Below are 14,695 nucleotides of genomic sequence, written 5' to 3'. Positions count from 1 at the left end.
GCTTAACATCATTTATCGGTTAAATCTTGTTTTCAATTTTTCGCATCCACATCATACATTTTTCAGCTTGCAACCTAGATCATCATGCACATATATAATTAACCCATGATCGTATGCATATATAACATTTTTTCATGTAACTCCACATGTACCAAATCCACTTTCTGGCAACTCAAAGATAGCGACTCAAACAACCAAACAAATGCATCTAAACTTAATAATTACTCGCAGCCAGCCCCACAAACACCTCTTCTCTTTTTGTCCACCACCCACCCTAGCCTCCGCCCACCATTTAACACACTCACAAACCAACTCTCTATTACCCTCTCTCTTTCCGCAAACAATCCTAGCTTATTAAGCAACATGAAAACCATACACTTTCAAGCTCCTGCTAGAGAAGAGAATGCATCAATGGTGCACAAGTCTGTTAGCCATCTAGATTTGAGCCTTGGCATATCCTCACCAAATGACCCTCACGATTACACGAATGCACCGACAACCGGCAAGAGAATGGTTAGTTTCCAACCTGAAGACATTGAGGTGCCACCAGCATATAAGAAAAGTGTTTCTTTAAGTAGTCGATCGGCATTTGATTACAGTTATCTGTTTTCTCACTGCCCCACTGGTTTTGTCGACCCGTGGAGCTTGGCGGCCCGCCAGCAGAAAGCAGCTGTCGAACAGGCTCACTTGAAGGCTAACCCTAATTCTTCTTCCTCCAATATGTAAGATCATTATATGCTTACTATTTAATAGATTACTTAGATAGATGATTAATTATTTTAGTTGTGTCTTTATCTCTAGTTATTTTTTTTTGGTGTGGGCATATATTTAAGGGATAATTTCCATACTCGTTAGATACTTATTGGCTCTGAAGTTTTGTGGATATTCAGAGCGTGTTAGTATTGTATTGTTTTAAATTGCTTGATATATAGTACCTGAGTTACTCTACCTATCACACTGCAACTTTATTTTCTTAGGTTAATCATATATACTCATCATACAGTAATTTAATTTTACATTTTCATTGAAATTATACTCGTGTTTCTGGTTCATACCTTTATAATGCTGACATTATAAAGGGTAACTTAAAATTGAAAGAGTACTGAAATTGCAATTACGTATTAAAAATCAAGATTCAAATTAATTCCTTTTATTATGTGAGAACCATATATATTTAATACGGTCGGCTAACTAATTAATTGAGTCACCAGGCCACTCTCCATGTGAAAAGTTATATATTTGAAACTCGGGGAAAGCTAGCGTGTGTTGTGCTCATTAAGATGATTTAGTGAGCATAACTCCAAAAATCTATTGAGATTTGCTTCAAATGATGAATCCAAACTGTTGAAACCAGTTTACTTCACGAGTGATGCGTGCACATGTAAAATTTTGAAAGTTTCGAATTCATTTAATACAAAGTCAAGCGGTAAAAAAAATGAACTTTTATAAGTTATTTTACATGTAATGCATATGCATGCATTTTTCATACCTTTTTACCGCTTGATATTTTATTAAATGAATTCAAAATTTTACATGTACATACATCACTCGTGAGTAGATCAGTTTAGATTCGTCATTTAAAACCAATCTAATAGATTTTGGAGATGTACTCACCAAATCCTCTTGGTAAGTACAACACACCCTAGCTTTACTATTGAAACTCAATGTTTATGATTTTGAGGGCTTTGACGTGCCCTGATCAATTTTCGTGCTAAAAAAAAAAAGGAAATTCTTTTGTTATGTAAGGACCCCAATTGATCGCTTGAATCTCGTTGATTCTGTAATATAATGTTTTGCATATTGCTTAATAATTGTCCATGTAGCAATGATTTGGGGCGCATAGGTTGATATAGCCGGTTATCATGATAAAATGAAATGTGCACCTATTAATGATTGTTTTCTTAGAGCAAGAGATTTATGGGATTCCAAGCCATAAAAGGAAAAAAGAAAATAATTAATAAAGAGAAGAAAACATAATGAAGTGGGGTTGAGGTGATAGCAATAATGAGTAATCTAAGCAGATTGGACTATGAATTACAATCTAGATATATAGTTTGAGGGAGTAATAATGAACCATAGTGATATCATAATTAAAAGTCAATGCTAGCTTGTAGACATGCATCTTAACCTTTTTTGAAGGTCCTTTTCAGTGTATCTTTTTTGTGCATTTGGCCTGACTACTCGTGAACAAGAAGACATTAATATATATTATTATAAATCATCAATATATACAAATTATTTTTACCATATTTTGAACAAAATAAATTGATTAAAAGGTACAAAAGTTGTGCCTCTGTACATTCTTATATATGTAACAAGAGCACGAAAAGTCTGTATGATCAATTAAAAACTTTAATTTATAAAGGAAAAATTGGTTATTTGCCACTTCAAAACATTTAAATATGAAAAATTTCATTCCAAAATTTGAAATTGTAATAATATCACTCTAAACTTCATTAATTTTTAATTTTGCCACTCTAAATAATTAATGACTAAAATATCCTCCCTTCTTTCCCTGCCTCTTCTTCTTTATATTCTTCTTCCATGGCCATGCCCATGTCGAAAATGATAAAAAGAAGCTCTCAAATTATAAAGCCCAAAAATTCAAACTATGCTGGCTCAACAATATTCTTTCCAATTTGAGAAGAGAGCGTGCGTCTCTGACATTACTATTACTGTGCTGGCTCAACAATCTTTCCAATTTGTTTCCATGTAACAACAAATATTGGGCATATGTCACATTCACTTGATATTGTTAACTTGTATACCTATAAACATGTGTTCTGGTTATCTTTCCCCCTCCATCTGTCAGTAAAACCAAGTTTTCTTTGAAAGGGTAAGGTTACACATTTGAAGATGTCATAGTTCTTAATTAACCATACAATCGAATGTTTTCTACCTACTTGATTGTCATAGTTCTGGTAATAGTTCGAATTTATTTTTATGGAAAAATTGGGAGATCACTGTTCATTTACTTCTTGCGGGATTAAAATTTCCAGCATAGAAGTTAGTTTCCCTTTGAGAGCTTAGTTCGAATTTTTCGGCTTTATAACTTGAGAGTTTTTTTTTCTCATTTTCGACGAATATAAAGAAGAAGAGGAGACAGGAGAAGAAAAGGAGAGAAGAAGGGAGGGTATTTTAGTCATTACTTATTTGGAGTGGCAAAATTAAAAATTAATGAAGTTTAGAGTGGCATTATTACAATTTCAAATTTTGGGATGACATTTTTCAAATTTGAAGGTTTTGGAGTGGCAAATAACCAATTTTCTCATTTATAAAAGTAAGGTTGGTTGTACATTTATTCTCATATTAATGCACTTATAAACCTTTCAATAAGGATAAATATAAAAAGCTTGTTGGCAAGTCTAACTATAATTAATTCCTAATTAACAATATTATACAGTTTCCTAACATATGATTCTCATAAATTTGTTTCTCTATATGTACTCAGTGGTACAAATCCTGAGACAGCGCCTATTGCGATTGGTTGGCCGCCGATTTGCTCATCTAGGAGGAACATAATTAGCCAAAACTCAACTAAATTTTCAACTATATATGTTGAGAAGGATTCAAGTTTAAAGAACGAGATGCTTGGCGAGACTAAAGATGGTGCAATCAGACTGGAACTGAGGCCTACAATGTATGTCAAGGTTAACATGGAAGGCTTTTCTGTAGGAAGAAAGATCGATTTGAGTGCTCATGATAGTTATGAGTCGCTCTCTCGAACACTGCAAAATATGTTCTACAATTTTCTCTCAAGTTAGTTTTTATCTAACTAATTCATTCATCCATCTCTAATAATTTCATTTTAGTTAATTGATGGTATATACAACTAAAATAAAATGGTTTGTAATTATCAATTTATTTAGTACTTCATAGAATTTATGCGCCTTAGCGAAGAGTAGTAAGAACTTGAATGAGTTACATGGTAAAATATATAAAAGATAAGATAAATTCATTTGTTCGGAACAAAAGCAAGGGAGTCATTATATGATAGTAACAAAGCAAAAGTGTTCCGAGCAATGTATAAGAAAATTATTATGTTAAATTTAACGGTGTACGGTCTAAAGTTTTTCCTTTTTTTCTTCTTTTGGTTTTCTCTGAACTATTTCAACAGATAAATTGATGACCAAGGATAGCAATGTAGATGATTCTGAATTCATTCTTCTATATGAGGATCATGAAGGTGATAAAATACTTGTGGGTGATGTTCCATGGGAGTAAGTGTAAATGCATATATAACATAATTATAAATCTTTTGTTAATAATTTTTATTCCTTTTTGCATGAAAACACAATGTTCTAAAAACGAAGAAGAAAGAAAAACAAAACTTCGTTCTCTCTTTTCTTTATACTTTCATATATATATTTATTGCGCAGGTTGTTCTTAACATCTGTTAAAAGGTTATATATTGCTCGCCATTCGTCTGCACAAGAAAAAGGTAGCTTAGTTTTTTCCAATTTTATGTGCTCTTATTCTTTGAAAATTACTCTAACTTCTGGCAAATTTACCTTTATATATTCCCCATAATTTCAATATTATTTCCCACGAATGGAACTGAAAACTTTCTGAAATTTTGCATGCAGCTAGCGAAGACACCAAGGATACCAACAAAGAAGAAGCAACTACTTAACTAATTGCTCCATTTACTGAGGTGGCCGATTTGTGCTTCATGATCAGGATCTAGCACTAATCATGTATCATTTTGTCATACCAAGTAAATACTAATTAGGTTTTGAGTAAGCGCAGAGTGCTGTAATTTTTGTAATATTTCTTGTATTAGATTATACCATATGAGAAGAACTGGGTCTGAATATGTTTTGCAATGCAATATTTGTTATAGGCCTCCCGAAATACATCTAGGCCCAATGAAAGCCCATTTACAAAACCTCTGTGACAAAATATAAAGGTCCTTCAAGATAATGACAAGTTGCTTTCATAAATCACAAGCCCGTAAAACCCAGACTTTGCAATGTACAATTCATTCTTCTGTGTGCTTTCCAATTTTACCTTTCTTTTTTCCTAATACTGTTACAATTATTGTAATTTGTAACGAAGGAGAACTCAACTATTTTGTGCCATTGTTTTCTTTCAAGTTTCCTCAACAGGTATCCAGATAGAAATACAGTAAGAATGTTGGTTTGAGCAATCGTTGAGTGGATAACAAAACTCATTGTCGGCATAAAGTACATCATGAATTAATGTGTTAATTGGTGCAAGAGCTCATGGAAAGCTCAGTTAACCAGTGGACTGGTATGGAGACTCATTTTCAATTTTTTTTTCTTTAAAGATTCAAACTAGAAAGCAGCTTAACGTCCTTATAAATCCACCCTTTAGTATTCAACAAGATTCACACAAGGATAGAACTCGTTGTAGACAGACGGTCGGGATTAGTTACGTAATAACGTGCCCGAGATGATAAGAACTCAATTATAAAAGCAGCCATTCGTAAATTGTAGAGTCACTTGATATTTTGAAAACAACCATGACTAGAATTTAGTTGCGTGAAAAACGGTAACACTGGCCCTTTAAAGCAAACTATTATTGCACCAACTTTTAATCTGCCCCACAAGAGGCAAAAGTTACCTAATCAGGACGCATTATATGATTTTCCCTTTTTGCTGGATTGTGTTCTCCATTCCTTTTGCCAATTGCAACTTCTTTTCATTTTAATATTGTACGCAAATTAATTATTGTAATCGATTTATTTACAAAGATGATCACATTGCCTTTCATGCAACCCTGCAGATTCACCACCCTCGTATCCTGAAGTTCTAGTAATTAATGCTTGTACTATATATATATGGTCTTATTTCAATCAAGTACTAAAATTGATTTGTCTAATTTGAGTGCCATCCAATTTATACCATCTTATTTCAATCAAATTATCATAATGACACTATGACAGGGCTTGACCGGGGACTTCATGAGGTCTCTTTTTGACCCTAACAAAATTGCCTATAGATCTCCGCGTTTCTTCGAAAAATTGAACAACAGATAAGAGAAAGATTGAGAACTGAGATTCAAAGCACAGTGACCAAATTAACTGAATGTCAACTCTGTACAAATTTTCTGTCAAGGATCAATCTATATAAATTTGAATTTGTGTATATTCGAAACTTATATACATTTAGCATGATGGCCAGTCGAGCTTTAGTATAAAAGTCAACCATCCAATGAAAAAAAGCTCCAGCAGTCCAGCGATTGTTAGCACTCATCTTTTTTATTTAAGTCCTCAGTTAAGCGATAAAGATGAATTATTAAAGTGGCATTATTATTGGAGACTGGAGAGGAACCTAGCCACATAAAGTAACAAAACCTCCTAATTGTATTTAATAAATAAAAAGGATGAAAGAAAGGCCCAATATTCCCTTGTCAGTAAAAGGAGCCCGTTTTGCGCTAGTGGTGGGCCCAAATGCAAATAATCCAAAGGTTCAATCATCCTAAAGTAAGGTACTGTTTGTTGTTGGAGTATGCGTGATGATGGCTCTTTTCGGATTTTGATGCATCATTTCTGACGAAAGAAACGAACAATTAATTGGTTTACACGGCGCATTCTTTATTCTTCTTGTTGGTTCTGATTTATTTTTTTATGCTTTATTTTGGCGAGATTCTTACTTGCTATTTATCTCCTTAAAAAATGAACATCTATCAACATTAATATCATATATGCTATATATGTTTGATGTCAAGGTAATTTTTGTTTCATTTATTTGTTACGCTCTTGGAAACCTTTGTTGTACTGGCCATATCTCGCATTTCTGTAATTAATTTGACGAGCTGATGAAAGAGAAGCAAATATATATATGTTGCTTTAAGTTATTAATAAAGTACATACCAGGATCTTTATCATTCGGTTTTAAAAAAAAAAAATACTACAAAATCTTTATCGGGATAACTCCTACAAAAATATTTTTTTGAATAAAGACTGAAAGTCAAGCTATCTAACTATTTATAATATTTACAAAAAAATCTTTATTCGAATTCTGAAACTTGCAACCTTATACACTGAAAATATTATTTTTCCTACTAAATCAAAGGTTGGTTAAAAAAAAATGTTGAATCAGGAATTCATGGATTAACATTCGGGTGCTGTGACGCGCTTCTTTTTTGATATATTTATAGAAAATTGGCTTAAGTTAGCCATGTACGGAAATAATTAAGTGACTGAGAGACAAAGGCACAGACACTGCTTCATTTCTTAGAAAGGCCAACTTAACCGTCAATATTTTGATAAGGGAACAACAAAACATTGATATCAATGAAAATAAAATAATCAACTGAGTACAGAAATAAATATTGAAAAAGAAAAGGAAACCAGCTCATAATCATAATCATAATCATAATCATAATCATATCATGAATTAAATACTAGGAGGCTGATAATTAACCCCGCACCTCCCACCCCGCAATTAACCCCGCACAAAATGCCAAAAAACTCCAGCTGTCATTTTTTTTTCATAAGGTATTAATACTTACGTACAGAAGTATTTATCTCTAAGAACGAAAATATTTATCTCTAAGTACGAAAGTATTTAAGGGACCATGCACATTTTTTTCATAGAGGGTGGGGGGAATCTCAAATCACATGGGGGGACCATGCACGTTTTTAGAGGTGGGTTTTTTTATCTCATTTCAATCTCGTCCACATTTCTCACAATCTATGAAAAATTTTGCGAATCTAAAATCACGAACGTTTTCTACGTAATTTTCTCTTTCAAATGAGATCCATGATGACATACTTTCGAGCAAGTCGTTACAGAAGTATTTATCCCTCATCGTGTAAGTATTTATATCTATACTTGAAAGTATTTTTTTTTGCATATAATACTTATAATACATGATATTAATACTTTCATATATCAGTATAAAAACTTATAATACATGATATTAATACTTTCATATTTCAGTATAAATACTTATAATAATTGATAGTAATACTTTCATATGTCAGTATAAATACTTATAATACATGATATTAATACTTTCATATGTCAGTATAAATACTTATAATACATGATATTAATACTTTCATATGTCAGTATAAATACTTATAATAATTGATAGTAATATTTTCATATGTCTGTATAGATATAAATACTTGCATGATGAGGGATAAATACTTCTGTAACGAGTTGTCCGAAAGTATGTCATCATGGATCTCATTTGAAAGAGAAAATTACGTAGAAAACGTTCGTGGTTTTAGATTCGCAAAATTTTTCATAAATCGTGAGAAATACGAACGAGATCAAAATGAGATCAAACTAATTTGGAGAGAGATAGAGTGGGGGGATGGAATGGGGGGGAGTAATATAATTGTTCTAAATACTATTAGCAAGTATGAATTACGTGCAAAACTTTTAAATATCACTATAAAATTTGTTAAGTGGAGAGGCCACCTTATTTTTTTTTAGAAAAATGCTTGCTTCTGACGTGGAGTACACCCTTATAAAAAAATGGTTTTGGAATCTCTCTTTGAGTGCCCTTCTACATAATTAGAAGCATCTATCTTTTAAGGTTTCTTAATCCTACCTATTCATTAGAAAAAAGAAACCTGTCATGTCTCTCTCTTGTAGACGAGCATTTTAATTTTGAACTCTGCTTGGTTAGTTTGTTTTCTATACGTTTCACTGAATGAATTAGCACAGACAGTAATAGTCCATTATTATCCCCAAGGGTATAAATGTCTTTTATCATCTGAAATTTTTAACAGGGTTCCACTCGGAAACTCTAAGCATGTAACCGATAATGGTTTATATAAAATGAGGCTTGATCCTTGTTGACAGGGGCGGAACTAGAATATTGAGATGAGGTTAGTAGAAAATAAATGATAGTGTAATTTTATGTTATAGAGGAGGTTAAAAATATTAATACATATAAAAATTATAAAATTCAATTGACAAAATTACAAATTTTTAATGCATAGGGGTGGCTTACCTTCGGCCTTGATTTCTCCAAAAAAAAAAAAAAAAAATCGTCTGAAATTTTTGTATGAGGTCCTCTGCTTCTGAAGCAATGTTCTATCAGTCTCTCTTGGAGTGATTTTTATTTATTTATTTATTTTTTTATTTTGGGTCTGCCTAACTGGTCAAAAGTTCTTTCTTTGCAAAGTGAGTATCGATTCATGTTATGAATTAATATTTTCATTTACAAAAGTCTCTTTTTTTTTAATTTTTTTATAAAAGTTGGATGTCAAGTTACTCAACTATTTTAAATTCACAAGAGATTCTTCATTTCTAATTTTAAACGTGCGACCTCCTACGCATATAGTATTATCGTTGCCACTAGATTAAAAACTAGTTCTCAAAATGTGGAGAAACCTACTTCATTTACAAAGATAGTATTACCGTTCACCATAATCTCCATATAAAAATATACTTGAAAAATCAAATTTTATATTTATTAGAACTTTTTAGTATTTTAGATAAGTAGAAAATTACCTTTGCAACTTGGCAACTCCTACCAAGAATCTCAAAAAAAGAAAAATCACCTTATTTAAAGATTTTTAAACCATCCTAACGTAATGAATTTATGCAATATTAGAAAAATTCTAAAAAAGATATAAAATTTGATCTCCAAATACATATTTATATGGAGATCGTGTTGAATGGTTTGAAATAACTATTTGAATTTTAAAAACGTAAATATATATCCATAGTAAGAATCGATCTGAAGTTCATAGAGGAACAAATTATATTGATGAAAAATATATTTAATAATTGTCGTAATCAACATTAAACATATCTGAGTAAAAAAAATGTGTTCTCTATGTTTAAATTAAATTTTCATACATCGAGCAAGTTGATTTTTTTTACTAAGTGTAATTTAATCAATATTTATCTAAAGAGCGTGATAAATAGCACATTCATAAATGAGGAGGGTTAAAATGCACCCCTCTTTTGTGCTCTTAACGTGTACTCTCTTTTCATATTTTCATTTTCAAAGTTCAAATAGTCGATTTGAACCTTCCAACGTGTTCTTCATATTTAGATTGACTCTGTAGCCTAAAATTTCTCAGAAACGAAGGTGTTTTGATTTATTTATTTTTATTACGCTATTAATAAAAATTGCGTCTATAACATGGTGAAATTGTTTGCCCTGTCTTCATTACTAGCCAAGGTTTATATTCCAGTTTCCAGCAATGACTATATAATTGGGTTTATGCAACTTTTTTCATTTTCTCGCAAGTTCATTTTCCATTTTTTGCATATCAAAATATTACTGCCCGACAACATATAATGCATATATAAAGTAATTCGCGGGAAAAGCATTGAGCTAAAAGATTTTTCAAAAGTATACGTCCCGTATGATAAGACAGGAAATGATTTTGATCCCCGCTACCTTCGCTGTAAATAGACTTTCTCAATTTAGGAAGTGCGGTGTGTCTGATGCACATCAGATCAAATTAGTTTGATTTCATTCGGAACTGTCTGATTCGCTTTATGATTCGTGCATATTTGATTTGCATCAAATACACATACATATTGAATTGGTGTGTACTAATATTGAAGCAACACACACTAATTATGAAGCGAATTAGATGATTCCGTACGAACATCAGACTGATTTGGGTTTGATACCCATCTGACTCGCTTTGCTTCCTTCAGTTTAATCACAAGAACTGTCCGATAACAAAAATAGGATTAAATTTTAATCCGCGTTTAAAAGCTCATGTTTAGTTATCTTAATTTATATCTATAAATTAAGAAGACTTGATTTAGAAATAGACGTGCTTTAAGATCTGAATAGGAGTTGAGATTTTGTACATAATGAAGTTTAAAAAGGTGATCTTATTCCTTGCTAAAAGACGCGTTGTTTGAAAGAACTAACTAAATAAACGAATAAGTCGACATGGCGAGCACCGTCTACTTTGGGTAAGAAAAATGGATGGCTCTGACATGTCAGATCAAATTAATTTTTTTCATTTAGCGAAAGTAGAGGAGCATTAAATACTTTTGATTTAAAAGAACAGTTAATAATATAATTGGTTATGAGAATGTTCTTTATGAGGTTTTTATCTTCATAGCATGCTAAAAAGTACTCCATATTTTTCATTATGAATTTATTTTATAACTCTCTAATAACAAAAAAAAAAAATACTTAAGTAACAGAATTTTAAATTTTTAGACGTGATTTATATTATTTGCATGGTCATAAATTTTTTACTTTAATTTGAAAATTATTTTAATGGAAAGTAATAACTTGGAAAAATAATGTTTAAAAAAAGTCCACATCTGTGGAATTTTACAAGCTCCTAGTATCAATTAAAACAAAATTGAAGATCGTAACTTTCTAAATATACATAGAAAAATGTAATATATATCTTCAAGTAAAGTGCAAATAAAACTTGATGAACGCATGAATAATTTGTTTAATATTTATTAATAGCCTGATGAAGTGATTAATTAACTTCAATATAATATTCTAGCCAAAGACGGATTTTAACACCAGCTAAATGGGGGATGAAACGAGACGATATCATAAAACCAAAACAGGAGCTAGACAACTTGCCAGTACTTAATTAATTAGATCTAGAATCTGTTCAAATACTACGTGTTATCCAGCGATATATTCTTCTAGAATTCTACAAAAATGATTATTATTCAGATAACTTCTACGCTCTAGCAATTGTTGAAACCCTGAACCACCTCATGTGTGAATGCCCCTAAAAGTCATTTTGGTATGGACTCCTTGCTGAATTCATATCATATTCATTAACTCAAATTTTGAGTTAAGATCTGGATTGTTCGATTTAAATTGGCACAAATATTAAAGAGCTCCGTGCATTATAGGTGAGGATCAGATTGGCTCGAATTTTGATCGTACGGTTTTTGAAATTAACCCAAACAAGAGGAGGGTTCCAATGTCTCATCTTTTCCATACCTCATCCTACCTTATATTTTATATCTTCGTTTTCAAGGTCCAAATTATCGATCCAAACCGTTCAACATAATATTTATACTAAAATATATATGGAGATGAAATTTTATATTTTTTGGAATTTTTTAACTATTTTTTAAGATACGTACAAATTCACTATTTTTGAACCGTTCAAAAGATAGTTTCTACCCGTCTTAAAAAATAGTAAATTTTTTTCAAAAATTATAAAATTTCACTCCTAACCAAATTTTAGTATGGATATCATGTTGAATGGTTCAGATCGATAATTTAGACTTTAAAAATGAAGATATAAAATATAAGATATGATGAGGTATAAAAAGGCACGAAGCATTGAACCCTCCTTCCCAAACAATACGTTAATGCACAGGATGTGGACTCCTTGCTCACTTCAACATTGTTTCACCGTCACTTGTAAATGATTTTCGTAATTTATGAAATAGTTGGATAGCTAACACTCATTTTTGTTTTATCTTCTCATCAGTATCCCTCTTTACACTCAAGTTCCAGGTGATGTCAGGATGGTGACGACGGCAATAGGATATATATTACAGATGCATATATTCACACTCCTATTTGTTAACGTTGTATTAAAAATAGCACTAGATCGACATGTGTGTCATACCGTTATATATCTATGTGCTAAAGCGAAGTTTTAGTTGTGTCACTTTTCTTCACGCAATGTAGGCTCCGACAAAGGACATGCACTTTAATTAGCTCATGATCTTAAAATATATCTTCTTTTCTTTAAAAAAAAAAATCCCATCGTTTTTGGCATTTGAGGTGCTTTTGTTTAACTAATTATAATAATTTATTTGAGCGCATATAAATTTATTGAATACTGGTATTAGAGATGGCAATCGAGTGAAGTGGATCAGATTCGTCAAGTTGAATTGCATCAAGTTCGACTTGGTTTGATTTTGAATTATTGTTGGATCTTGGATCGTCATAAATTGGGTCATCTTTTTTTTTTTTTTTTTAAAAGAGGAAAAAAATGCCTATTTCATTGCTAAAATATAATAATTACAAAGGCCAATTTTTATCTATCCAGCCTAATGAGTTCATTATCACTCCTTACAAAACAAAAATTGAGTAACATGCAATATAACCACCAAAGCTTGCTAGTAGCAAGGCACCAAAAATATGCTAAATTTGCTAAAACTAAGTCACAAAACATTGGGCTAAGGCTAAGTATAACTATACGACAAAATTGGTAAAGTATCTTCATTTTCCACTACGGTAACACGTTGGCAGCAGCAAACCCTTGCTGGCTAAAGACCTCTACACCCGAATGGAAAGGTACTAGCTCCAGTGGCATGTACTGGTTCAAAGGAATGACATATTCTATGACCGGGAGCCACTCTTCAACAGCATTCTTGACTTTCTTGCTCATGTTTCCTGCCCAATAAGAACAAAGAGATTTAATTAGTAAAATCAGATTTCTAGCACTTTTAATAGCACAATCATTGAAACAAACCTCATTCCTATGTTTTCACAAACTCCAACTAACTGCACTAAGGATAATTAAGAATCTTGTTTTATCTATGACATCGAGAGAATAAGCAAATGCAAGTATACTATCCCAAGTTTTCCATGATTGCATTATAAATTGACTTTTTCCTAACCAAAATCAAATTTGTTGAGCTAATGTACAAGTGATAAAGAGATGGTCAATCGATTCATTGTGTAAACAGAACTGACATTTGGGGTCTCCAACCCACCCTTTAATGGCTAAATTGTCTTTGGTTAAGATGGTATTATGCGAAACTAGCCACATGAATACTCTGATTTTTTGTGGTACCGGCAAGTTCCCCTATATCATGGCATGTTTTGGTTGATATCCACCAAAGTTAAGAATTTTATAAATCGAATGAGTTGAAAACTTCCCTAAGGCTTCTCGTTTCCACTCAATTTTGTCTTGTAAGTAAGTGAAGGAAGTGGAGGTGATTAGATGTAGTAATTCTGTTCATTTCTGAAAATTTATTCCTACTAAAGAAGTTCTAAATTTCACTAATCGCCCTTGAGAGTGTACCACATCAGCTAAGAGTATGTTTGGGTTTGTACATTGAGTAAACAAAGTGTAATACCTAGTAGCTAGTGTGCAATTTTGATACCATTGGTCAACCCAGAACCTATTTTGCGAATTTACCCCTGGTTCATAAGATACCCCCCTTTCCCCTACATGATTAACTTTCAACATAGCAGTCCAAAAGGCAAAATTTAATGGATAGTAATTGGTCACATACTTATGTATTAGAAAGGTTTTCCAAAGTCCATTGTATTAAAAAAGTTTCAATTTCCACCACCATTTGAGTAGAAGGGATATGTTCATTTGTCTTAGATCGAGAATTCCTAAACCACCAACCTGTTTTGCTAAATTTGAGGTGTACCAGTCTATGAGAATATATTTTTTTCTTTTTAGAATTACCTTGCCATAAGAAGCATCTTCTAATCTTATCTATTTGTTTGATTACCGTAAGAGGAATCTTATAGACTGAGAGTGCATATAAAGGAACAGCTGTAAGGACTGAGTTTATTAAGGTTAAACGACCTCCTATGGATAGCAAGCTTCCTTGCCATTGTTGCAGCTTACTTTCTACCTTATTTACTAGAAAATACCAGTTAACTACTTGCAATTTTTTATAGTGTAAGGGCAGTCCTAAATATTTAATAGGAAAAGTTCCTTCATGACATCTAAATAAATGTTGAAGAGGTTATGTATCATCTACATTTAACGAATACAATTCAGTTTTATCGTAATTCATTCTAATCCCAGAGATAGCCTCAAAAGCTAACA

General features: G+C 32.0%; 1 protein-coding gene across 1 annotated transcript; it reads left to right on the top strand.

Moving 5' to 3' along the window:
- The first annotated feature begins 252 nt into the window (after positions 1 to 252).
- On the top strand, positions 253 to 4,854 carry LOC144565049 (auxin-responsive protein IAA25-like). The gene is made up of 5 exons (XM_078314681.1): positions 253 to 722; positions 3,452 to 3,759; positions 4,118 to 4,220; positions 4,380 to 4,441; positions 4,587 to 4,854. The coding sequence occupies exons 1-5, from the start codon at positions 364 to 366 to the stop codon at positions 4,631 to 4,633; spliced, it is 879 nt and encodes a 292-aa protein (XP_078170807.1). The 5' UTR covers positions 253 to 363; the 3' UTR covers positions 4,634 to 4,854.
- Positions 4,855 to 14,695: the final 9,841 nt, after the last annotated feature.

This window comes from Carex rostrata, chromosome 1 (genome assembly GCF_964058835.1).
Source record: "Carex rostrata chromosome 1, lpCarRost1.2, whole genome shotgun sequence".
NCBI classification, from domain to species: Eukaryota; Viridiplantae; Streptophyta; class Magnoliopsida; order Poales; family Cyperaceae; genus Carex; species Carex rostrata.
This window is presented reverse-complemented; position numbering and strand designations above follow the sequence as displayed.

Coding starts and splice junctions, on each gene's coding strand:
- LOC144565049 (XM_078314681.1), top strand. CDS start 364: ATGAAAACCATACACTTTCAAGCTCCTGCTAGAGAAGAGAATGCATCA. Junction 4,221..4,379: donor GTGGGTGATGTTCCATGGGA/GTAAGTGTAAAT, acceptor TTTATTGCGCAG/GTTGTTCTTAACATCTGTTA. Junction 4,442..4,586: donor TTCGTCTGCACAAGAAAAAG/GTAGCTTAGTTT, acceptor TTTTGCATGCAG/CTAGCGAAGACACCAAGGAT.